The sequence below is a fragment of the Podarcis vaucheri genome (genome assembly GCF_965113315.1).
Source record: "Podarcis vaucheri genome assembly, chromosome: 16".
Classification (NCBI taxonomy): Eukaryota; Metazoa; Chordata; class Lepidosauria; order Squamata; family Lacertidae; genus Podarcis; species Podarcis vaucheri.
Window position 1 is genome coordinate 2,264,444 of NC_138754.1, and position 26,717 is coordinate 2,291,160.

The 26,717-nt window shown below is 48.5% G+C and overlaps 1 protein-coding gene and 2 long non-coding RNA genes across 3 annotated transcripts; 2 read left to right on the top strand and 1 right to left on the bottom strand.

Annotated features, from left to right (window-relative positions):
• The first annotated feature begins 436 nt into the window (after window positions 1-436).
• On the top strand, window positions 437-7,519 carry LOC309520588 (uncharacterized protein). Its single transcript, XM_082202555.1, has 2 exons — window positions 437-477; window positions 6,417-7,519. Exon 2 carries the CDS (start codon window positions 6,439-6,441, stop codon window positions 7,213-7,215), a length of 777 nt encoding a protein of 258 aa, XP_082058681.1. The 5' UTR covers window positions 437-477; window positions 6,417-6,438; the 3' UTR covers window positions 7,216-7,519.
• Window positions 7,520-7,704: 185 nt separating this feature from the next.
• LOC309521695 lies at window positions 7,705-11,962 on the bottom strand. The gene is made up of 2 exons (XR_014214750.1): window positions 9,873-11,962; window positions 7,705-9,067 (listed from the first exon to the last, which is right to left on the bottom strand). It is a non-coding gene; the product is annotated as an uncharacterized lncRNA (long non-coding RNA).
• Window positions 11,963-19,016: 7,054 nt separating this feature from the next.
• On the top strand, window positions 19,017-25,139 carry LOC309520766. Its single transcript, XR_014214392.1, has 3 exons — window positions 19,017-19,739; window positions 22,602-23,351; window positions 23,475-25,139. It is a non-coding gene; the product is annotated as an uncharacterized lncRNA (long non-coding RNA).
• Window positions 25,140-26,717: the final 1,578 nt, after the last annotated feature.

A 26,717-nucleotide genomic window follows, 5' to 3' on the forward strand; every position in this document is an offset into this window, starting at 1 on the left:
AGTACCAAGGAATGGTTTGGCGGTTCAAAGAGCATCCCAAGGAATAGGGTGGTTTTCCATACTGTGTGACTCAGGGCCTAAAGAATGGATGTGAGGACAGCAGCAGAAGTGAGGATTCATCCATCCATTCATCCATCTATCCATATTTAGTTCCTTAAAATAAACAATTTATCCCCGTTCTTTGTTTTCCCACTTCCATGTGGGTCCAACCAGCTTCACGTGACCCAACCTTCTCATTTCCAAAGTCCTTCCGCTCATGTTAGGAGGATTCCATTCAACCTAATGAGGGCTGTCAGCAATTTGGAGATGACTAGGTGGGGCGAGCTTTGGGTGCTCTTAACAAGCTTCCCATCCCTCGGGGCACCATCTTTCCGGGATCTTGCCTCTTGGAAGTCATATAAAAGAGGCGGCCAGCTCGGTGTGTCCACCAAACTCAACTTGGACTCTTGGATCATCCTGCTCTTGTCATCCACTGTGGTGAGTATCTTGGGATCTCTCCCGCTCTCATGGAAGAGCCCGTCTCTCTTGAGCTCTTGACAAACGATTTTAGGCTACAGCCAGGCTGCTTGCTTATTACAGCATTCTTTTGGATATTGGGTTTTATTCCCCACTTGGAGGGGAAATTAGTAGTACCAAAGGTTGTAATTTCCGCCAATGGCTTCGGGGATGGTTTACGACAGCCAATGAGATTTTGGCCATTCTGTTCAAGGTGCTGCCTTTGGGGGACTTCCCTGCCTTCATTTCAGAGGAGGCAATTTCTTAAAATAAATGAGTGGCAACAGAGGAGAATTACAGAGGAGCGAAGAAGTGCCAGGAGGGTGAGAGAACCAAGGTTGGAGGAAGACGCAAGGAAGGAGATCAGAGAACAAGAGAGGTAGAAGGAGAATGCCTGATGGTGGCGATACCATCAGCAGCTCTCTCTTCAGTGGAGGTGTAAGTGGCTTCTCTTAAACATGGGATTAGCAGCCGACACCTTGGTGGCATGCTACAAAATAGGAATAATAACAGGGAGTAGGAGCAGGAAGGTGGAATAATGGGTTCTAAATTACATTAGGCAGTAAGAGCCCTTCAGAGAACATCCTTTACTGCAGGGATGCAGAAGCTCCAGGTCCTGCTGGACTACAACTCCCATCATCCCTGACCATTGACCATGCCAACGAGGGCTGATTGGAGTTGGACACCAAGAACATGGTTCAACTACAACTCCCATCATCCCTGACCCTTGACCATGCCAACGAGGGCTGATTGGAGTTGGACACCAAGAACATGGTTCAACTACAACTCCCATCATCCCTGACTACTGGTCATGCCAACTGGGGCTGGTGGGAGACTTGGCCCAACAACAGTCATTCCTCATCCAAATTACTTACAAGTTTGGGCCACTCCAATTTTTGATCTTCGTTGGAGAAGTAGTATCATAGAATCATAGAACTGTAGAGTTAGAAGGGACCCCCAGTGAGGTGGGGGTCATCCAATTCACCACAATGCAGGGATGTCAGCTAAAGCATCCCTGACCTCTGCTTAAAAATCTGCAAGGAAGGAGAGTCCACAACCTCGTGGAGGAGACCATTTCCCTGCCAAACAGCTCCTACAGTCAGAAAGTTCTTGCTGTTGCTTTACTGCGCTGTTGGTTCTATTATTGTTCAGTATTTGTTTGTCCATTCAAATAGACGTTTGCAGCTGTCCCAAATATTATTTATTTATTTATTTATTCACTCATTCAAATAGATTCTTTCTATGATGCTCTTCCAACTGATCAAAGCTCAATTAAAAAAAAATTAATACAGAAAACAACAACCCACCATCGACAAATCTTAGTGTTCAAACCTAACAGGTTCAGAAATTCGGCTGGTGGCTTCTCCTCTTGTTGAAGTTCACCAAGCGGAGGCCAGGAAGCCTTTATACCACTCCAGACTGCAGATAGTGTCTCATCTGAATGAATCCTCCATACAAAACTGTCCATTAGCTGTCCATGGCCATCTCTACCATAAGGCAGAGTGGGGTAGATGCCTTGGGCAACAGTTGCGATGAGGTTGTGGCAGAAGCTTAGATAGAACAGTGAACAAGCAGCGACACAGTGTGGGAGAGAGCAAAGCTATGTGTGTCACATGGCCTGGCCTGCACCCCGTAACTTAAGCTGTTTCCAGTGGAAGACACTGTCCCTATCCACCATATTGCAATATGGCCAACCCATATAGAAAGGAGGAGTGTCAGGGAGAGCTTCTTCCAAAGATGCTGGTTGTCTAGGAGGATGTTTCAAAGGTGCATTGAAAGCGAAGGAGCTTTATCAGAGAGTGTATGTTTCTGATTACCAGTTGCTGAGAACTTCAGGGCTGTTACACTCACGTTCTGGTTGCCGTGGGCATCTATTTGGCCACTGTGAAAACAGGGTTCTGGGCCACATCCAGCAGACACTTTTCATGTGACCATAATTCAGTGGTAGAGCATCTGAATGGAGCGAGCTCCTTTTCTCCTGTTCTGGAGAGGAGGACACAAGCCAATGGCTTCAAGTTACGAGAAACGAGATACCAACTAAACTTTCTCACAACTGACTCTCTCGGGATGTTGTGGTTTCTCCTTACTTGGAGGTTTTGAAGCAGAGGTTGGGTGGCCATCTGTCATGGATGCTTGAGCTGAGATTCCTGTATTGCAGGGGGTGGGACTAGATGGGACCCCAACTCTACACTTCTATGATTCTATGAATTACACGCTTACGGTCCCAGATCCGATCCTCAGCATCTCCAAGTAAGACTAGGAGAGACCCCCTGCTTGAAATCCTGGAGATCCCTTGCCCATCAGTGTAGATGATAGGATCAGTGGATCTAGTGCAGTTTCTGATGCTCCTATGTTGATAGCAAAGGCAAAACAGGAAACTGTACTACGAAGCCCAACTATTGGTCCATGCAGTTCAGAATAGTCTACTGCCTGTGGGTTCCCAGATGTTGTTGAACTACAACTCCCATCACCCCTAGCTAGCAAGGCCAGAGCTCAGGGATGATGGGTGTGGTAGTCCAACAACATCTGGGGACCCACAGGTTGAGAACCGCTGGTCTACTGTGACCAGCAGAAGCTCTCTGGGGTCTCAGAGAGACAGAGAAGTCTTTATTGTCATCAGCTGTTTGATCTTTTCAGTTGGAGGTGCCATTGAATTGGGGATCATCAGCATGGGAAAAACATGCACTCTGCTAGTAAGCTACAGGTTACAGAAGCTGGCTTATGCCAAGTCCGACAGGTGGTCCATCTAGATCAGTACTGTCCACACCAACTGGCAGCAACACTCCAAGATTTCAGGCAAGGATCCCTCCCCCCCACCCCTAGCTAGAGATGTGCAGGGACTGAAAATGGTACCTTCTGCATGAGAAGCTGGCGCTCTGCCTTTGAGCAATGGCACGTCCACATGCAAGATGCATCCCAGGCTTGTGCTAACACGCACACTGAATATATATCCATCAGCAATGAATTGTGGAATTTTGTAAGGCTGCGCTGCAGCCGTTCAAAATTCTGGGACAACAGAAGCTGAACGCCCTGTTAAAATTATGCAAATTAAACACGCACTCATAAAATTTTCCTCATCTGCATAATGTACTCTGTATCTGCTGATGATTCGTCTTGCAGGATTAGGCAAATTCACAGAGGCATAAGGCTGACAATATCTGCTAGACGGAAGGGCTGCGTTCTCCCTCCGGTCAGAGACAGGATGTCTCTGGACACTAGTTGCAGGGAACCACAAACAGGGAGAGAGAGTTGCTCTTGCACTCAGGTCCTTCTTGGGGCATCTGGATGGCCACAGTGAGAACAGAATATGCTAGACTATTTATGGACCTTAATGTCCATAAATAGCAACACCCTAGAGGTCCCGGGCCCTAAGGAAGTCAGATTAGCCTCAACCAGAGCCAGGGCCTTTTCAGTACTGGCCCCAACTTGGTGGAACGCTCTGTCTCATGAGACCAGGGCCCTGCAGGATCTGATTTCTTTCTGCAGGGCCTGTAAGACAGAGCTGTTACACCTGGCCTTTGTCTTGGAATCAACTTGATCCCCTGCCCCTCTTTCCTTTTTCCTTTCTCCTTCTGTGATGGAACTCCTATTCGGGGACTTCCCTGGCTTTTTCCTGGCCCATGTAGGACCAGTCTGGATAGCTAGCCTTGGTGAAGATTTGACGTTTTCATCCCCAAAAAGTTTTTGATTGGTCTGATCCAGCAGCCAGGTTCCTCTGATGTTCCTCTGAATGAGAGAAGGGCAAGGAGGATGGGGGGGCCCCTGAAGACCTATTCCCTTGCCCACTGTCAATCTTATGCAGCCACCATGACGGCTTCTGTCATTTCAGTCCCCTTGGCCCAAGCACTTTCAAGCACAACGTGGGAACCATAAAGGCAGGGGAACTGAAAATGGCATTCTAGGAAAGAGGAGGTCTGTGACTGATGTCACATCCTGCAGAGTTTCTGTGTTCCAGTGGAATCGCAGTATATAGGCAGATGTTGCCAGGCCTCACCTCCGATCATGTATGGTCATTGGCCATTTTGGCTGGGGCTGATGGGAGTTGCAGCCCAACAATATTTTTAGGGCCACAAGTGGAGGTCCATCTCAAGTCTCATATGAGCTACATTGACTTAACTTTGTTGTTATTTAGTCGTTTAGTCATGTCCGCCTCTTCATGACCGAATGGACCAGAGCATGCCAGGCACTCCTGTCTTCCACTGCAGCCCGCAGTTTGGTCAAACTCATGTTGGTCTCTTCGAGAACACTGTCCCACCATCTCGTCCTCTGTCGTCCCCTTCTCCTTGTGCCCTTCATCTTTCCCAACATCAGGGTCTTTTCCAGGGAGACTTCTCTTCTCATGAGGTGGCCAAAGTATTGGAGCATCAGCTTCAGGATCTGTCCTTCCAGTCAGCACTCAGGACTGATTTCCTTCAGAATAGATTGGTTTGATCTTCTTGCAGTCCATGGGACTCTCAGGAGTCTCCTCCAACACTTAACTAGAGCCTCTCATTGTTATTATTTTGCAAAGGGACTTGAGGAGGTGCCATAATCTCCTTTGAGACAACCCAACATTATTTAAGGTCACCTTGAGCAAACTGGTTTGTGTGCATCCGAGTGGCCCCAACCCCTATCCATTTAAAAATGAGGTTGTGATACACCCAGACTGTGTTGAACAACATCTACGGACACCCACTTGCGGTCGAAAGGCATCTCCCATACCCTTTAAGAGCTATGGGGCAACTTTCAAGGAACAACTGCCAATGTACTCAGCATTCGTAAGAACTTGTTCGAAGCAGCTGTTCAGCCCTAGACACTATAATTAACAGTTGCTCTGCTGCTGGTTGTGATTTACATAGCTAAGGGCCCATCTGCATGACCTGTAATTTTCTTCCCCCACAATAACCTCTGATGTCTCCACTATCACAACACTCTTCCCAAACTCTGTGCTCCTGGGTTGGAACCACTGGCTCACCTCCTTCGGTGCCGTTGTGTGTCTTTACAAGCAAAGGGGCCAAGACCCCTGTCATTGGCTAAGCAGCTGTGATGTCACAGCAGGATCGAGTTCAACACTGCTCAGGGAGAACTGGACAAGAACTGCGGGGAACTATTGAATCAGAGAGCTTAATAATAAATAATATAATAATTTTTTATTTATAATCTGCCCTTACCGGTTCAGAAAACCGGGCTCAGGGTGGCTAACAACAAATTCAAAACAATTGATGCTACAAAACAACCAGCATAAAATACGGTATAAAGCGTAAATAACAATAAAATCAAAAATCAATTTAGGGCGGAAATCCATCCAATAAACATTAGATGATCACCAGGGCTAGCTGGCCAAATTAGTCCTATTTGGGCCAGTGAGGAGGCCAGGGGAGAATTAGCTGTGGGATCCCAGAGCGGGTAATCTTCATAAAAAGGGAAGGAAGGGGAAGAAAAGATCAGGCTAAGTTCAAACTGAAAGCCAGGCGGAGTAGCTCTGTCTTACAGGCCCTGAGGAAGGAAGTTCAATCCTGCAGGGCCCTGGTCTCATGGAACAGAGCATTCCACCAGCTTGGAGCCATCACTGAGAAGGCCCTGGCCCTGCTGGAGGATAATCTAACTTGCAGTCAGGGATGTGGGATCTGTGGCCCTCAAAATGTTCTTGGACTATACCTTCCACCAGCCAATGTTCTTGGAGTCTAAACCCTACCATCCCCTGTTGGCACGGCCAATGGTCAGGGAGCTATCGTTGAGTAGCTTCTGGAGGGCCACAGGCTCCACATCCACCAGGTTCTTTCTATTCTCTTATGGAACCTCCAGCTCCAGAGGCAGTCTACCTGGATTTTACAGGTTCTGGTGGGATTTGGACACTGTGACACCAGGAAGCTGGACTAGGTGGGCCACTGGCCTGATTCAGCGGGTTCCTCCTTTGTTCATATGATTTATTTCTCTTCCAGAGCTTAAAACCTCCCCACCAAGATGTCTTACCAGTGCAAGCAACCCTGCCTTCCTCCTCCTTCCTGCGTGAAGACTAAGAGTGCCACCATGTGTGCAACTCCTGGAGGCGCTGTCTGCGTGACCCCATCTCAGTCATTGTGCGCAGATGCCTGCACTCCTAAATGTGCCACCGTGTGTGCCACTCCTGGAGGCTCCATCTGTGTCACTCCACAGCAGCCCCAGTGTGCCACCGTCTGCCAGGGTCCTTGCGGCTCCATCTCCGTGACCCCCCTGCAGAACCAGGGGCCGACTGTATGTGCCACCCCCGGTGGGTCCGTCTGTGTGTCACAAGGCCAGGGTCAATGCTCGACCGTCTGCCAGGGCCCATGTGGCTCCGTCTGTGTGACCCCGCAGCAGCCCCAGTGCGCCACCATCTGCCAGGGTCCCTGCGGCTCCGTCTGTGTGACCCCGCAGCAAAGCTCCGGCTCATGTGCCACGGTGTGCACCAGCTCTGGTGGCTCCGTCTGCGTGGCCCCGAGCAAGGGTCAGTGCGCTTCTGTGTGCCAGGATCCCTGCGGGGCTGTTTGCGTGGCGCCCATCCCAGCCCCAACTGGGGGCGCATGCGCCACCGTCTGCCAGGACGCCTGCGGCAACGTGAGCATCACTCCCTGTGCTACTAAGTGCGCCAACCCCTGTAGCGGCGTGAAGACATGCGCCACAAAGTGCGGGAACCCCTGCGTCACCGTGTGCTCTGACCAAACCTGTGTGAAGGCCTGTCCTTCCATCAACATGGGGCAATGCAACGTCAAGAAATGCTAAGCTGCCACAAGATCGGATCCTGATTTGAATCCCCGCAGTCCAGCTTTTGCAGAGCTTCCTTCCGAGAGTGGATGACACCTCCTTCCTCAACTCTTCCTTGGTCCACGTTCTCTGCTCTCCTCTCCTCTAGATGCCCTGAATCTCAATGTACAAGTAACGATCTTCCCCAAGATATCACATCTGGCTTGGAGAAAGAGCGAGGGGCTATGAATATTCTTTGGTGGTGGGAAACACACACACCCCGCATTGCCTTCCCAGAACTTCCATGTTAGATAGACAGCAATAAAGAGCAAATATAAAGACAGCAACGTTGTTGCGTTCTGATATTCTTCATTGCGTCAAGAGCTTTTATTTTTATAACCCACCTGTGGCGATCACACAGGGTCCCCGGACGTTTAACTGTCTAGTGATCCCTGTGCCACCACTGCGCTCACTTCCCCGCTGCCACCAACCCGTTACTCTCGGGTAAAACACTGAGTCCAGAGACAGTTGTTAAAAGTGAACCAAAAAAACCAAGTTTATTTTACAAACGTTAACAAGTTTATGGTTTCTCAGATAATGTTCCCATCAGTATCTTAACTTTAGTTTCTTTACCGGCCTATACCTTCCTAATACCTTCTGACTGGTTATCTCAACTGTTTGACTGACTCCTCTTAACAATCTCTCTCGCTCCAGACTAGCCCAACCCACGGACTTTTCTTCCCTGTCTCTTCCAAACCTCTGACTGTCTTCTCAACCACCCTAACTCGGCCCCTTGAGTTCCCGTTGGTTAGTCATTTTACAATTAGTTAACCCTTTCCTTATGAACCCGGTATGATGTCACACACCTAGGTGGGCAAACACCATGCCACCTAGTTCAAGGCGGCATGCCTGGTTCTTCCTCACTTCCATTTCATCCTCACAACAGCCCTGTGAGGTTCGGGTGAGAGGCACTGACTGGCCCAAGGTCAGGGAGCTGACAAGGAGAGCAGGTCCTTCATAGGTCAGAGAAAGAGAGTGAAACACTTGGCTGGCTTACAGTTACCGTATTTTTCGCTCTATAAGACGCACTACCCGTGTATAAGACAAGCCCCAATTTTAAACCTTTTTTTTTTTTGTTAAAAAAAACCCTAGTCTTATACACGGGAAAATATGGAAAATCAAATCTTACTGGCTAGTGATTTAAATTGTGATTTAAATCAAATCCACCCTGTCCACACATTTTATTTATTTCTGCACTTATTTGATATCCAGCTCCTCTTGTCTTCCTCAAGGCAGCAGATATACCATATTTTTCGCTCTCTAAGACGCACCAGACCAGAAGACGCACCTAGTTTTTGGAGGAGGAAAACAAGGAAAAAAAAGTTCTGAATCTCAGAAGCCAGAACAGCAAGAGGGATCGCTGTGCAGTGAAAGCAGCAATCCCTCTTGCTGTTCTGGCTTCTGGGATAGCTGTGCAGCCTGCATTCGCTCCATAAGACGCATACACATTTCCCTTTACTTTTTAGGAGGGAAAAAGTGAGTCTTGTAGAGCAAAAAATATGATAGTTAACACATGGAGACTGCTAAGGGTTGCTCTTGTGTAGATGAAGCAGTTGCCCTCCATGGCTTGTAATTCCCCCTTCACTCTCTGGCCCTCTTTTCCAGGCTCCCCCCTTTGTCTATGGTGAGCTTCAAGGGATCCTCTCTGCTCAGCAACATGCAATAGACACCTCGTTCTGGGAAGTGGTGGACTTGCAAGCGGTCAGAGGAGAAGCTGTCAGATGGGGGGGGGTCTGTGAGAGAGCTTCCAAGTCTAACTCCTGTCCCTGCCCTGTCCTGGGGCACCTGTTTCCTCCTCTTCATCATCCTTCAAGCTCCTGGCCTCCAGTACCTGGGAACTGGGTAAAACAAACAAGATGAATTTTAACAGGGAGAAATGTAAAGTATTGCACTTGAGCAAAAAAAATGAGATGCACAAATATAAGATGGGTGACACCTGGCTTGAGAGCAGTACATGTGAAAAGGATCTAGGAGTCTTGGTTGACCACAAACTTGACATGAGCCAACAGTGTGACACGGCAGCTAAAAAAGCCAATGCAATTCTGGGCTGCATCAATAGGAGTATAGCATCTAGATCAAGGGAAGTAATAGTGCCACTGTATTCTGCTCTGGTCAGACCTCACCTGGAGTACTGTGTCCAGTTCTGGGCACCACAGTTCAAGAAGGACACTGACAAACTGGAACGTGTCCAGAGGAGGGCAACCAAAATGGTCAAAGGCCTGGGAACGATGCCTTATGAGGAACGGCTAAGGGAGCTGGGCATGTTTAGCCTGGAGAAGAGGAGGTTAAGGGGTGATATGATAGCCATGTTCAAATATATAAAAGGATGTCACATAGAGGAGGGAGAAAGGTTGTTTCCTGCTGCTCCGGAGAAGCGGACACGGAGCAATGGATCCAAACTACAAGAAAGAAGATTCCACCTAAACATTAGGAAGAACTTCCTGACAGTAAGAGCTGTTCGACAGTGGAATTTGCTGCCCAGGAGTGTGGTGGAGTCTCCTACTTTGGAGGTCTTTAAGCAGAGGCTTGACAACCATATGTCAGGAGTGCTCTGATGGTGTTTCCTGCTTGGCAGGGGGTTGGACTCGATGGCCCTTGGGGTCTCTTCCAACTCTAGGATTCTATGATTCTATGACCTCTCAGCTTGTCCCCTCCTCTGGGGTGTGGCTGGTTTCCCACCCCCAGGAGCCAGCACCCCAGTCCTCTCCCTCTTTGTTTTCCCAGGGGAGAGGGGCTCCCGGGGGTCAAGTGGCTTCCACCACTCCTTCTCATCCAGCCAATCCCTGACACCCAAGATGGTTGAACCTGTGTTTGCTTGTTGCATTCATACCCCCCACCTTTCTCTCTAAGGAGCTGAAGATGGTAATAATAATAATAATAATAATAATAATAATAATAATAATAATAATAATTTATTTATACCCCGACCTCCCCAGCCAAGACCAGGCTCAGGGCGGCTAACACCAAATATAAAAACAATTGATTAGAATATAGCTTAAAAAATAAGATTAAAATACAACATTAAAATGCAGCCTCATTTCAGCAGAAACTCAAAAACTTTTTTGGGGATGGAAACGTCAAGTCTTCACCGAGGCCAACTATCCAGACTGGTCCTACACGGGCCAGAAAAAAGCCAGGGAAGTCCCCAAATAGAAGTTCCATCACAGAAGGAGAAAAGAAAGAGGAAAGAGGGGAAGGGGATCAAGTTGATTCCAAGCCAAAGGCCAGGTGGAACAACTCTGTCTTACAGGCCCTGCGGAAAGAAGTCAGATCCCGCAGGGCCCTGGTCTCATGAGACAGAGCGTTCCACCAGGCCGGAGCCAGTGTAGAAAAGGCCCTGCCTCTGGTTGAGGCTAATCTGGCCTCCTTAGGGCCTGGGACCTCTAGGGTGTTGCTATTTGTGGACCTTAAGGTCCTCCTAAGGTCTAACCTAAGCACCTTCTGGCTCAGGACCTCCAAGCTGTTGTCATTTGTGGACCTTAAGGTCCTCCACAGGGCATACCAGGAGAGGAGATCCTGTAGGTACGAGGGTCCTAGGCCATGAAGGGCTTTAAAAGTAGTCAAAACTAGCACCTTAAATCTGACCCTGTACTCCACGGGAGCCAGTGCAGCTGGAAAAGCACTGGGTGAATATGCTGCCATGGCAGAGACCCCGTGAGGAGCCTCGCTGCAGCATTCTGTACCCATGTACCCATGGTTCTCCCCACAGGCTAAAAGAGGCAGGGACTGGCCCAAGGCCACACTCAGGAAGCTTCATGGCTGAGTCCAGGACTAACCACTACAACACTCTGGATCTTGATGCATGGACAGTGGCGTAGCAAGGGTGGGGCCTCCGCGGCGGTTGCCCTGGGCACAAAATTCTTCGGGGGCCAAAAATTGAAAAGAAAAAGCAGTAATAGTAAATAAAAAAACAGGGTGCCCTCCCCCTCAGACAGAAAATCTCCCAATGTTTGCGCAGGCGGACTCGGGAGTGAATTTTGGCAACGGTCGGTTGCTAAGGCATGGGTTTTAGAAAAATACCTGCTTCCACCCAATCCCGTCCCACTCTCCACTATACTTGACACTCAGAGGGCCCCAGGTCTGCCACTCAGGTAGGTCACTGAGCTATTGCCCCTTCATTCCAGCTTATCGGCGGACTGGGCAGAAGATACTTGCCTTGCCCGGGGCACTAGCAACCAACGCTATGCCACTGTGCTTGGGGGTCTGCTTAAATTTTTGGGGCAAACTAAAGCACTGCATGTTCTATCCAATGCTAGTCTAACGCTAGACTGGTTGAAGTTAATAGACGTTATTAAGTTAGGTGCATTCATTTCAATGGATCTACTTTGAGTAAAAATCATCTGGAGACAACCCTGAAGGAGTTGGGACCCATTAGTTTCTCACCCTCCAAAGAGTAGTGCCTGTGGATTTTACTTCATTCTACAAATGCTACAAGAAGGGACGTGGGTGGCACTGTGGGTTAAACCACAGAGCCTAGGACTTGCTGATCAGAAGGTTGGCAGTTCGAATCCCCGTGATGGGGTAAGTACCCGTTGCTCGGTCCCTGTTTCTGCCGACCTAGCAGTTCGAAAGCACACCAGTGCAAGTAGATAAATAGGTACCGCTCCAGCGGGAAGGTAAACGGCGTTTCCGTGCGCTGCTCTGGTTCGCCAGAAGCGGCTTGGTCATGCTGGCCACATGACCCAGAAGCTGTTCTCCAGCTCCCTCGGCCAATAAAGTGAGATGAGCGCTGCAACCCCAGAGTCGGTCACGACTGGACCTAATCGTCCATTTACCTTTATTTACAAGAAGATGAAGAAGAAGAGTTTGGATTTGATATCCCGCCTTTCACTCCCCTTCAGGAGTCTCAAAGTGGCTAACATTCTCCTTTCCCTTCCTCCCCCACAACAAACCCTCTGTGAGGTGAGTGGGGCTGAGAGACTTCACAGAAGTGTGACTAGCCCAAGGTCACCCAGCAGCTGCATGTGGAGGAGTGGAGACGCGAACCCGGTTCCCCAGATTACGAGTCCACCGCTCTTAACCACTACACCACACTGGCTCCCTTACAAATGCTACAAATGCTAGAAATTTACTATGGTGAATATATTTTATCCAACCCAGCATCTATAGCAGGGTGCCTCAATGCACAGCCTAAGGACAACATTTTTAAACGGTCCTCGGTCACATTTGATACCCCCCCCAGCTGCCTTCCGAAAGTCAGAGAGGAAGTGAGACCCTGGGCTTTGGGAAGGAGGCGCAAGGGCTCTGACAGGCTCCTAGAGTCCTCCTGACTCCTTCTCAAAGCTTAGCTACTGCTTGTTCAGCTTTAGAATGGAGTAGCGAGGCTCTAGGACCCTGCCAGAGCCTTGTGCCTCCTTCCCAAAACCCAACGCCTTGCTTAGCTGGCTTTGGGACAGCGGCTCGAGGATGAGAGGTGGGCGTCAAATTTTGGCACGCACCAAGGCAGTGTGTGACCCGCAGGTTCTGTGTCAAAGTACTCTTGCAGCCTATTCTGTATGGAAAGTTGGTCAGCCCTGGTCCATAGAATGCCTGCCATTTGGAAGTCTCAAAGCTATACTCAAAATTAAAAAATTCCTTCCAGTAGCACCTTAAAGACCAACTAAGTTAGTTCTTGGTATGAGCTTTCGTGTGCATGCACACTTCTTCAGATACACACTTCTTCAGATACACATGCACACGAAAGCTCATACCAAGAACTAGCTTAGTTGGTCTTTAAGGTGCTACTGGAAGGAATTTTTTAATTTTGACTATGGCAGACCAACACAGCTACCTATCTGTAACTCAAAGCTATATGTAAACCTGCCTCTAGAGGGCTCTGAGGCAGAGAGAGACGAGAGACTTGCTGTAGATTCTGGCATATAAGACGATTTTTTAACCCCGGAAAATCCTCTAGAAAGTCGGGGGTCGTCTTATACGCCGGGTATGGGTTCGCTGGGCAGTGGCAGTGGGCAGCGGGCTCCGCTCCGTGCCGGGAGGAAACCACCCGGTGAAGCTAGCCAATGATGCTAACCCAGCTTCGTCGGACGGTTTCCTCTCAGTGCAGAATGGAGTCCGCCGCCCACTGCTGCTGCCCAGCGAAGCTGTCGTGTATAAGACTGGGTGTATAAGTCGACCCCCCAAATTGGCAGGTGCCAGTTTGGAGGGTCGTCTTATACACCCGACTGGTACGCCGGTAGTCATTGATAGTTTAGTTACTAGGCTAGTTCTCAGCCTCAGGATGTGATATTCCTGCCTGGTTTGAGACCCTGATGACTGGGCCTCAGTTGTCAACTGTCAGAATTAGATTGGCACACCATCTGCATACCCAATCACAAATATAAGAGGACAGGGTTGTTGTTTTTAAATCAGGGCTGAGGAAGCATTCTTAGATGGAACATAGAAAGTTGCCTTAGACTGAGTCAGGCCACCGGTCCAGCTAGCTCAGTACTGTCTGCACAGTCTGGCAGCAGAACCCTGGGATTTCAGGGAGGGTGAGTTTTCCAGTCCTACCTGGAGATAGAATCATAGAATCCTAGAGTTGGAAGAGACCCCAAGGGCCATCGAGTCCAACCCCCTGCCAAGCAGGAAACACCATCAGAGCACTCCTGACATATGGTTGTCAAGCCTCTGCTTAAAGACCTCCAAAGAAGGAGACTCCACCATACTCCTTGGCAGCAAATTCCACTGTCGAACAGCTCTTACTGTCAGGAAGTTCTTCCTCATGTTTAGGTGGAATCTTCTTTCTTGTAGGGATGTCAGGGATTGAACCCGGAACCTTCTGCTCTGAGGGCCTTCTGGTGGTTCCCTCCCTGTGGGAAATGAGGTTACAGGGAACCAGGCAGAGGGCCTTCTCGGTGGTGGCACCTGCCCTGTGGAACGCCCTCCCATCAGATGTCAAGGAAATAAACAACTATCTGACTTTTAGAAGACATCTGAAGGCAGCCTTGTTTAGGAAAGTTTTTAATGTTTGATGTTGTCGCTTTTTTATTAATAATACTCTGTTGGGAGCTGCCCAGAGAGGCTAACGAAACACAGCCAGATGGGTGGGGTATACATAATACATTATTATTATTATTATTATTATTATTATTATTATTATTATTATCATCATCATCATCATCATCATCATCATCATCATCATGGTCCATGGTCAGAGGTGATGATGCTGATGGAAGGCATAGGGCAGCAACATCTGGATGGCTACAGATTCTCCATCTCCATTAAAGGCTAAATAAATAAACAAATTCCATAAATTCCAGTATAAGAGTACCAAAGATCAATTGCAATTTCATCTTGCAACATCTTTTACAAGAGACTTTGGATAAGGTGTTTGCCCATCACAGTTGCCCTGTACATGGCCCTGTGCGCCAAGAATAGAAATCATTATTTGTGCATTAGCAAAATCAAGCCCTGATTTCCCAAGACGTTTCTGGCGGAGAAGCCGTAAGAGACTGGATACTGACACTATGGGGTTACGGTGCTCATCTCACTTTCAGGCCAAGGGAACCGGCATTTGTCAACAGACAGCTTTCCAGGTTATGTGGCCAACATGACTAAACCGCTTCTGTCGTGATGGAAACCAGAGCACATGTAAACGCCATTTACCTTCCCGCCACAGTGGTACCTATTTATCTACTTGCACTGGTGTGCTTTTGAACCGCTAGGTTGGCAGGAGCTGGGACCGAGCAATGGGAGCTCACCCCGTCACGGGGATTTGAACCGCCAACCTTCTGATCGGCAAGCCCTAGAGGCTCAGTGGTTTAGACCACAGCGTGACCCGCGTCCTTTGGTGTAGAGAAACCAGGGTGTGTGAAGGGCGAACCACTACACTCATGTTCATCAGACCATTCATGCATACAGTTATGTGTAGCCTTATTCAGATGATTATATTCTGTGTTGTAACCAACACACAAGAGCATTTGTCCCCCTAGCTCAGTATCATGTATGTGGGGACTGACTAGCCCATAAGTCTCCAGTTGTTGTTGGATTACAGATTTCATAGAATCATAGAATCATAGAGTTGGAAGAGACCACAAGGGCCATCGAGTCCAACCCCCTGCCAAGCAGGAAACACCATCAGAGCACTCCTGACATATGGTTGTCAAGCCTCTGCTTAAAGACCTCCAAAGGAGGAGACTCCACCACACTCCTTGGCAGCAAATTCCACTGTCAAACAGCTCTTACTGTCAGGAAGTTCTTCCTAATGTTTAGGTGGAATCTTCTTTCTTGTAGTTTGGATCCATTGCTCCGTGTCCGCTTCTCTGGAGCAGCAGAAAACAACCTTTCTCCCTCCTCTATGTGACATCCTTTTATATATTTGAACATGGCTATCATATCACCCCTTAACCTCCTCTTCTCCAGGCCCCGTTTCTCCAGATTTCATCATCTGGAGGATATATATACTGCATGAAATTTCTCATTTCTTTTGACTTGCTGTGGACTGACCACGCAAGTGCCTTCTGCTATCCGGAGAGCAGAACAAACTCTTTCTCTGAATCAACCTTGGTGTCATTTGACTTCCTTCCTCCCTCCCTCCCACCAGTCGGTAAAGTCTAATAAGGCTACACCTGACTATTGGACAAGCTATCAAATTCCCAAGCTTCTCATTTCTCATCTTGGACTACGTGTACAAACTCACTCACTGTCAACAGCCACAACAGCATCCATAGTCAACCCATCGTCAACCATCACTCAACCATCCAGTCATCCCCCATCAACCCACCCACCATCAACATCCAATGTCCTCGTCCCTTCATGAAGGCGTTTCACCTCGCCTAAATCATCGATGTTGATCGCCTGTCATTCCCCGTGAGAAGAGTTGAGAGATCCCGTAATTGGAATTAATTCATTCCCATCACAACCAAACACAACTCGTGTGACAGGAAACTATGATGACAGCATGTCACCTTAGAAGGAAATGCACGTCTTAAGTGCTTACCCTTTCACCTTGTTCAAGGAACAATAAAGAAGGTGGAAAAGGCTGGGTGTGTGACTCTGACATTGCATTTCAGGGGACAAATCACTCGGCGTAGGCCTGGAAAGGGCTGCTTTAGCAGTTCCATCACAGAGCTGAGCCATAGGTCAAAAGTCCACCTAGAGCTCAAACAGGAAGTGTTCATAGCACTTCCTGTTAAGGATTTCTAATGGGGAAAATAGTGGGTCTATCCATATATACATGAAATGAATAAATAAATAAATACAGTGGTACCTCAGGTTACATACGCTTCAGGTTACATACTCCACTAACCCAAATATAGTGCTTCAGGTTAAGAACTTTGCTTCAGGTTGAGAACAGAAATTGTGCTCTGGCGGCGTGGCAGCAGCAGGAGGCCCCATTAGCTAAAGTGGTGCTTCAGGTTAAGAACAGTTTCAGGTTAAGTACGGACCTCCGGAACGAATTAACTACTTAATCCGAGGTACCACTGTATATCAATCCTTCAAACATTTGTCCGCAGACAGTTTTTTCCGGGTCATGTGGCCAGCATGACTAAGCTGCTTCTGGCGAACCAGAGCAGCGCACGGAAACGCCATTTACCTTCCCACCGGAACGGTACCTATTTATCTACTTGCACTTTGTGCTTTCGAACTGCTAGGTTGGCAGGAGCTGGGACCGAGCAACGGGAGCTCACCCCGTCGCAGGGATTCGAACCGCCGACCTTCTGATCGGCAAGCCCAAGAGGCTCAGTGATTTAGACCACAGCACCACCCGCGTCCCAGAACAAAAGGTACCATGATCCTAAATAGCAGTTGTGGAGGAACATGAGTGGGCACCTCAAAATAACTCTGTTGGATGAGGCTGAAGGAGTCCCATCTAGTCCAGCACCCTCGTTTCACAATGGCCCACCAGAGGCTCCAAGGGGAAGCTGGGAAGCAGGAGCCAAGTGCAAAAGCATCTCTCCCCGCTTGTGAGCCATGCTGCCTCAAAGAGTGAAGGTAGAACATTGCCATATGGCTAGTAGCCTCTCCATTTAGAAATCCACTTGGATAGATGGCCCCTTACTCTGATCTAGCAGTGCTCTCCTTATGTTTATATTGTTCATGATAGAGACAGCCTATGTGTACAGATGCCGTCTATCTCTGGGAAATCAGTCTCTGAGGATTGCCCTCTTTGAGGGCCGCCCAGAGAGGTCTTCTAGGCCTCTTTTAGAAACAGGACTTTAGACTGAGGATAGACAATATGTTTTCCTCAATATGTGGTTGGAACTCAACTTCCAACATCACCCTGACCAAGGGCCTGCTGACTAGGGCTGGTTAGAGTCCAACAACAACTAGTGGGGGTGCCACAGGGTTCTGTCTTGGGCCCGGTCTTATTCAAAATCTTTATCAACGACTTGGATGATGGACTCAAGGGCATCCTGATCAAATTTGCAGATGACACCAAACTGGGAGGGGTGGCTAACACCCCAGAGGACAGGATCACACTTCAAAACGACCTTGACAGATTAGAGAACTGGGCAAAAACAAACAAGATGAATTTTAACAGGGAGAAATGTAAAGTATTGCACTTGGGCAAAAAAAATGAGAGGCACAAGTACAAGATGGGTGACACCTGGCTTGAGAGCAGTACATGTGAAAAGGATCTAGGAGTCTTGGTTGACCACAAACTTGACATGAGCCAACAGTGTGACGCGGCAGCTAAAAAAGCCAATGCAGTTCTGGGCCTCATCAATAGGAGTATAGCATCTAGATCAAGGGAAGTAATAGTGCCACTGTATTCTGCTCTGGTCAGACCTCACCTGGAGTACTGTGTCCAGTTCTGGGCACCACAATTCAAGAAGGACACTGACGAACTGGAACGTGTCCAGAGGAGGGCAACCAAAATGTTCAAAGGCCTGGAAACGATGCCTTATGAGGAACGGCTAAGGGAGCTGGGCATGTTTAGCCTGGAGAAGAGGAGGTTAAGGGGTGATATGATAGCCATGTTCAAATATATAAAAGGATGTCACATAGAGGAGGGAGAAAGGTTGTTTTCTGCTGCTCCAGAGAAGCGGACACGGAGCAATGGATCCAAACTACAAGAAAGAAGATTCCACCTAAACATTAGGAAGAACTTCCTGACAGTAAGAGCTGTTTGACAATGGAATTTGCTGCCAAGGAGTGTGGTGGAGTCTCCTACTTTGGAGGTCTTTAAGCAGAGGCTTGACAACCATATGTCAGGAGTGCTCTGGTGGTGTTTCCTGCTTGGCAGGGGGTTGGACTCGATGGCCCTTGTGGTCTCTTCCAACTCTATGATTCTATGAGAAGACACCACATTGGCTACCCTCAGACTAGATGCATCATAGCTCTGATCCAGCTGGAGTCTTCTTAAGCTCTTAATATGATTCTGACAGATTATCTTATCCCAGGCAGCTCACTAGACTAGGCAATTCAGCTCTAAATCATGGTCTTCATTTGTGACTACCTAAAGCTTAAGGTTGTTATCCAGCGATGTTCCTGCTCAGAGTAGACCCATTGAAATGAGTTAATCATGCCCATTCATACCAACAGGTCTACACTGAGCAAGACTCACATTTGGACAACAGCCCATGGAGTCAACAAGATCAACTAGGAAAGAGAAATCAGGTGATATCACAGATGGAGACTGAAGAGATATTCAGTTTGGTTCATGTGTTCTTAATGGTGTACACTGCCCTGGGATCTCTTGATAAAGGGTGGCATATAATTTGAATTAATAATAATAATAAAATTTCAAATTTTCTGAAGCAAAATGTGAACCAAGACAGAACCCTCCTTTGAAATTTGCAACGTATCTGAATTTTGTAATGTAGTTTCCCGGGCAAACAATGTACGCAACTGAGGGAGAGAGAGAGATGAAAATAACATGCAATGTGCAAAACATGTGAATATAAGGCAAAAATGCAGGCAAAATGTGTGTATCAGGAGAAGTTCACACCCAAATCCTGATGAATTTTCATGAGTACTTTTTTAAGGAAAATCACTGGTGTGTCATTGTGAAGAAATGACTAAGATTGGAAGCTTTCCAGAAACAACCAAATACATTTTTGTTCTGACAGGCTTCCCCTGTGACTATCCACTTTCAAGGGTTTTGATCTTGTTTTAAATGCACTTGTTTTTAATTATCTTGTGAGTAAATCACATTGAGACATCAGTTTAGAAGGCAACTAATAAATCAATAGCGATGTTTTAAATATATATATAAAAAGAGGAAAACTGAAAGAAGCTGAAATTGATGGCTTAATTCATCCCTAATCATAAGTTCCTCGTCACACCTCAGTATTTTCCCGGATCACATTCACCAGAAAATAACAGGTTGGAGTGATTCAAATTTATATTCTGCGGGAGTCACAGGGTGTAGAGAAGGGGCATCTCAGCCTGTTGCTGCCACAGTTCATAATTAGCCTAATATAATCCATTAAGAGAGGTGTAGGCGGAGCAGACTTGAGACATCCTTGCAGTCCTGGTTCCTACGCCAGCTGTATAAAAAAGAGCTCCCAGGTCACCACGCTTCTTGACAAGCCCCTCTCGTCGTTGGCATCGTTCCTTGCCAGCGCTTGGAAAGTTGGGTAAGTCCTCTGTTGAATTATTTCTAATATTATTGGAAGTGTACCAAACAGGGAGGGGATTTTTAAGAGAGAGAGAGATGGGGTGGGGAGAGGAAGAGAGAAGGAGAGAGAGGGAGAGAATGGCTTGAAATCTGTTCCCAAGGGTTGTCTGAGATGCTGCGAGCATCTCCCCACCTTGAGCCTATTGCAACATTTTGCAGATCAGAAGACAGGGCAAAACGAAGCATCGCATTTCTCCAATAGCGTTTGGGGGTCGTCCCCCCATGCGGGCTGTGCGTTCCTTTCATAGAACCCTAGAATTGTGGCACTGTGATCTAAACCACAGAGCCTAGGGCTTGCTGATCAGAAGGTCGGTGGTTTGAATCCCCGCGACGGGGTGAGCTCCCGTTGCTCGGTCCCTGCTCCTGGGGTTGCGGTGCTCATCTCACTTTATTGGCCAAGGGAGCCGACGTACAGCTTCCGGGTCATGTGGCCAGAATGACTGAGCCGCTTCTGGTGAACCAGAGCAGCGCACGGAAACGCCGTTTACCCTCCCGCCGGAGCGGTACCTATTTATCTACTTGCATTTAGTGCTTTCGAACTGCTAGGTTGGCAGGAGCAGGGACCGAGCAACGGGAGCTCACCCCGTCGCGGGATTTGAACCGCCAACCTTCTGATCAGCAAGTCCTAGGCTCTGTGGTTTAACCCACAGGGCCACCCACGTCCATGCTGATAAAACTCTGCCAAAGCAAAAGGCAAGTGGGAGGCAACATGACAGAAGTACACGCAACTATGCGTGGCATGGATAAAGTGGTTAGAGAAGAGCTTTCCCCCCTAGAACGCCCTCCCATCAGATGTCAACAAAATAAACAACTATATGGCATTTAGAAGACATCTGAAGGCATCCCTGTTTAGGGAAGTTTTTAATGACTGATGTTTTGATGTATTTTTAATCTTTTGTTTGAAGCCGCCCAGAGTGGCTGGGGAAGCCCCGCCAGATGGGTGGGGTAGAAATAAATTATTATTATTATTATTATTATTATTATTATTATTATTATTATTCAGATGCGGGTGGTGCTGTGGTCTAAACCACAGCTCCTAGGGCCTGCCGATCGGAAGGTCAGTGGTTCGAATCCCCACGATGGGGTGAGCTCCCGTTGCTCGGTCCCTGCTCCTGCCAACCTAGCAGTTCGAAAGCACGTCAAAGTGCAAGTAGATAAATAGGTACCGCTCCGGCGGGAAGGTAAATGGCATTTCCGTGCGCTGCTCTGGTTCGCCAGAAGCGGCATAGTCCTGCTGGCCACATGACCCGGAAGCTGTACGCCGGCTCCCTCGGCCAGTAAAGTGAGATGAGCGCCGCAACCCCAGAGTGGGCCACAACTGGACCTAATGGTCAGGGGTTCCTTTACCTTTACCTTACTACTACTACTACTGGAACTTGTGGACATCATTTAATCTGAATGTGGGAAGATTCAGGACAGGCAAAGAAAAGGACTGCTTCACACAGCGCATAGTTGCTTCCACAAGAGGCAGTGATGGCCATCGACCCATATGGCCTTAAGAGAGGATGGGACAAATTCATGGAGGATAAGGGCAACTAGCAGCTCCTGGCCACAATGGCTGTCCTCTGCTTCCAGAGATAGAGGCAGCAATCTGAACACCACTTGCAGGAAACCACAGGAGAGGGGAGATGTTTTTGTGCTCAAGTCCTGCTTGCAGGTTAGCCACGGGTTCTGGTTGGCCACTGTGAGAACAGGATTCTGGGCAAGAATGGGCCATTGGCCTGACACATTGAAGCGCGATGATACCCTAAACGGCCTCGGTCCAGTATACCTGAAGGAGCGTCTCCACCCCCACCGTTCTGCCCAGACACTGAGGTCCAGTGCTGAGGGCCTTCTGGCGGTTCCCTCCCTGCGAGAAGTGAGGTTACAGGGAACCAGGCAGAGGGCCTTCTCGGTGTTGGCGCCCGCCCTGTGGAACGCCCTCCCACCAGATGTCAAAGAGAAGAACAACTACCTGACATTCAGAAGACATCTTAAGGCAGCCCTGTTTAGGGAAGCTTTTAATGTTTAATGGGTTATTGTATTTTAATGTTTTGTTGGAAGCCGCCCAGAGTGGCTGGGGAAACCCAGCCAAATGAGCGGGGTATAAATAATAAATTATGATGATGATGATGATGATGATGATGCACTCATGGTTTCCCCCCATTTCCCGCCCAGAGCTGCAATTTCTAGTGTGGTTTCACAACCAATCCCTCTTCACCAGGAGCTCAGGGAACTGAATAGCAACCCTCAGCCCTCTTAACAAACTACAGCTCCCAGGATTATCTGAGGGAAGGCATGTCTGTTTAGAATGCTATCACCGTGCTTTCAATGTATAGTGTGACTTAATAAAGTAACGTAAGAACTAGGTATGTCCTCTTCCCCCAGCCTGTCCTGGGGTTCCTAACTTACAAATACTTTGTTTTCCCCAAAATAAAAAATAAAAATCCTTCCAGTAGCATCCTGGAGACCAACTAAGTTTGTTATTGGTATGAGCTTCCCTGTGCATGCACACTTCTTCAGATGTTTTCCCCACACTTCCTTCTCCTGCTTCCTCGGGAAAAGTAGGGATTGTATAAAAAGCCACCCCATCTCATTTCAAATAGCATAAGGGCACTTTTTTCTTCTTCTTCTGACTCCCCAAAAGAATATGCAATTCATAAGTTAGCAAGTAGCTCGTAAGTTTCGGAGAGCTCTTATGTCTCGCCCAGACTCCAGCCCGACATGAAAGCTGTGGTTTCGCCTTGCAAATTGTCCTTTGTCTGCCGCACTACGGGGATAATGATTATAATTACCAAGTATCGTAACTGGAAGGTTTCTTTTTCTCTCTTTGCTTTTCCAGCATCAACCTCAAACACCCACCAGCATGGCGTACCAGTGCAAACAGCCCTGCCTGCCTCCGCCCATTGGTGTGCCGCAGTGCGCAACTGACAGTGGAGGCGCATGCGCCCCGACCTGCGGAGATCCATGTGCAGATCCGTGTTCGGCTGCGTCGTACCAGTCCAAGCAGCCCTGCCTACCACCACCTGTCTGCACGCCGCTCTGCCAGGCCGAAAGCGCACCAGCGCCCGCGTCAACTTGCAGTGCCTGTGAAGAGCTCTGCGCCGCTCCTAGTGTGGAGGTGTCTTCTGCTCCATGCGAGCTGCCCACCATCCCAGCCAATGCAGATCCGTGCGCTCCCCCTTGTGCGACCCTGTGCAGCAGCTGGGAATGTTCAGGGGCCTCCGCAGCCCCATGCGGAGAAGCCGTGGAGTCTTACGTGGTGCCGGGCTCCATTGTGTCCTTGAATCCGTCTGGCCACGTATCGGTGAAGCCAGGCCCTGAGGTTGAAGCTGGGAGCTGCGAGTCTGTTTTTCTGAATACCTACATCCCTCACTTTTCCTAAAAAAAATCAGCAAGGGGTTTTTGCGGCACTCGGGAGGCAAAGGAATTGATGGTGGCAGAAGTTTTCGTGAACTAAGGAAACCACTTGGTCAGATGCATGACGTATTAACTGACAAATGGTTCTTCAAGGAGTGGGTGGGGGGTCTGGAAGGAAAGGAGGGGAGTTGTAAGAAATGGGTGGGTGGATACGTATCAAGAAGGAGGATGGGTGGATAGATGGATGGATGGACGGACGGATGGTGGGTGGGTGGAGGGGTGCATTGCTGGTAGGTGGATGGGGGAGATAGATGAGGAAGGAGAATGGGTGGCTGGATGAAGATGAATCAAGGAGGAGGATGGATGGATGGATGGATGGATGGATGGATGGATGGATGGATGGACAGGTGGAGATGGATCAGGAAGAACAGTGGATGAGTGGATTGAGATGCATCAGAAAAGGAGGGGGGAGGCAAAAGTAAGGAATAATTTGTTGTTTTTTAGTCGGGTCCGACTCCTTGTGACCCCATGGACCAGATCACGCCAGATACGCCTGTCTTCCACTGCCTCCCGTGGTCTGGTCAAACTCATGCTGGTAGCTTCGAGAACACTGTCTTGTCCTCTGTCGTCCCCTTCTCCTTGTGCCCTCCATCTTTCCCAACATCAGGGTCTTTTCCAGGGAGTCTTCTCTTCTCATGAGGTGGCCAAAGTCTTGGAGCCTCAGCTTCAGGATCTGTCCTTCCAGTGAGCACTCAGGGCTGATTTCCTTCCGAATGGAGAGGTTGGATCTTCTTGCAGTCCATGGGACTCTCAAGAGTCTCCTCCAGCACCAGAATTCAAAAGCATCAACTCTTCAGCGATCAGCCTTCTTTATGGTCCAGCTCTCACTTCCATACATCACTACTGGGACAACCATAGCTTTAACTATACAGACCTTTGTCGGGAAGGTGATGTCGCTGGAATAATAGGTGGATGGATCAAGAAGGAAGGACCAGATGTCAGCACACTTCAGGCTTGTGGGATCTTTGTTGTTTTCTAGAAGCTCAAGACCCACCAACCAAAACGAGATGCAAAATGGTGGGTTGGGATTGTGGTGGAACAAATTCCCTACTACACCCTTGCTGTGAATTCTTTCCCTTCAACCCAAACTGAACTTTGAAACGATTCCCCTAAGTCCTTCCCTTTGCGGGGCCAGCAGCCCTTCTGCTAGAAAGGCAGAGATTTAGAGATTAGATTTCAGACTAATCAGGCTGCTTAGGGTTATGCATTCAGCAGCTCTAGGCTTTATGGGCTCTGTGGAACTAAACAAATATTGGGTTTTGCCTCACTTCCTCCTTTTGGCGGACAAATGTATAAAGAGCTACTTTCAGACTATTTACTGGTGCACAAAACCTCAGCCCCACCATCCATCCCTCAGCCTAGATGGAGTGCAAAATTCGGTTCTGAGGAATTCCTTCCTGTGAATGTGAACTTCAAGACCCAAAGTTGGGTGAAGAAGATGGCTCCTATACCACCCAAAACTCCAGGCACAGAAGCCAACTGAAGTGGTATCCAAATCTTGCCCCAACAGTAGAGACAGATACCCAACTTCTGCTACAACTGAAGGGAACAGGTTAGCGGAGTGGTTGTCCTGCCACACACACACAGCTCACCACTGCTGTCCACCCTCCAGAATCTGCCACCTGACGCACCTGCTTCACTCAACTTCGCAGTGAAGCCGACCCTGGAAGGGGTTGTCTCCTTCTGTTCCCAACGGTGTTCATTTAGCTCCATGGGTTCTGCTGCTTCTGAGAGGGGATTTTTAGTGGTGGTTTTGACATTCTGCTTTGATGTCATCAGCTGATCATCTCATTGGTGTCTGGAGATCTGTGTCTCGACCTGCGGAATGAGGAATTGCACCTTTGATGTTGTCTCAACTTGCTATCGCTGCTTTAGCACAACAATAACTTTGGGGAGCTTTTGCGGAACTTCTCATCTGTGCCTACGGGTCTGCAATAAAAAGCTACTTTCTGTCACTAAACTTTCTGGAGGGTGTTTCTTTCGTGTGTGTTTTTTGTTTTTAAAGCTTGCTTTATGGAGTATTCTTCCGAGGGATGGATTGGGAATGTTTAGCCTACGGAAACAGGTAAAATAGATTCATAGGTTTGGATCCAACTCACCTAGGCTGTGTGCGCAGCATGCCATTAAAGCACATTGCTCCCCCCACCAAAGAATTCTGGAAACTGCAGTTTCCCCTTCACTAGGGATGGAAGAGAAATTTGCATTTGAAGTTAAATGCATCACATTCACACTTTCTGATACCGTGTGAGAACCAAAGCACAGCTATCCTTTGAAATTTGCATTTATCTGAAATTTGCGGTGCAGTTCTCCAAACAACAAAGTTTACAAAAATGTGTGTATCAGAGCACGGTTTCCTAAACTTGGGTCTCCAGGACCAGTGGTCAAGGGTTGATGGGAATTGTAGCCCCAAAACAGCTAGAGATCCAAGTTTAGGAAGCCCTGAAAGTGTGCACCAAAATGAAGTTATTAATGAAAATATTTAAAAGTTCATCATATTAGGGGGAAATGTGTACTTCATTGTAAAAATGTGTTTATTAGGAGAATTTCACCCTAAAACGATGAATGGTCCAAGGCCTGGAAACGATGCCTTATGAGGAACGGCTAAGGGAGCTGGGCATGTTTAGCCTGGAGAAGAGGAGGTTAAGGGGTGATATGATAGCCATGTTCAAATATATAGAAGGATGTCATATAGAGGAGGGAGAAAGGTTGTTTTCTGCTGCTCCAGAGAAGCGGACACAATGGAGCAATGGATTCAAACTACAAGAAAGAAGATTCCACCTAAACATTAGTGTCAGGGGTTCAGGAGCAGAGACGCAGAGAAGGGAGGAAGCAGAGAGCGAGGGGGAGGAATCCGAAGGGAAAATGAGTGATGATGACGACCCGAGATCTCCAAGCCTAAGCAGTGAGTCAGAGGACTCCCAAAAGGGAGCCCCAGTGAGCAGAGCAAGGGGGGGATCCGGGGGGACACCCCAGGAGGAAGGGAACAGAGGAGATTCAGAGAGTAGCAGCTGGAAGTCGGGACCCACGCTCATAACTGAGGGCGGCAGCAGCTGGAAGTCGGGACCCACGCTCAAGACTGAGAGCAGCAGGGAGGAAGGTAGCCAGGCATCGGGTTCCGGAGGCTGTCAGCAGGAGGGAGGGCACGAGTCAGGGGTGGTCACGCCCTCCTCAGAGAGCGAGGCAACGGTTAAGAGGAAAGTAGAGAGTTGGGCGCGCGCGCCAAGTTCAAATGCAGCGGAAGCTGGAGCAGTAAGCAGCCCGGAGAGTGAGCCAGGTCCTAAAGCCCGCCGCAAGGAGGCAGAAGGATCAGGGGGGTCAGCGTCAGAGGAGAGTAGAAGGGAGGAGGCCCAGGGGGGCAGAAGGACCCAGAGACGTAGGGAGAGGCGAAGGAGGTGGAGCAAGGCTAGGGTATTAAGCTGGTGTGCAAGAGGCGGGGACTCAGACGGGTCTACGCCGACCTAGGGCAGAAGGTGTAGAGCTGCACGCTGCAGTTCGGAAATGAAACCTGTATCTTAATAAAGACTCTTATAAAGTGAAC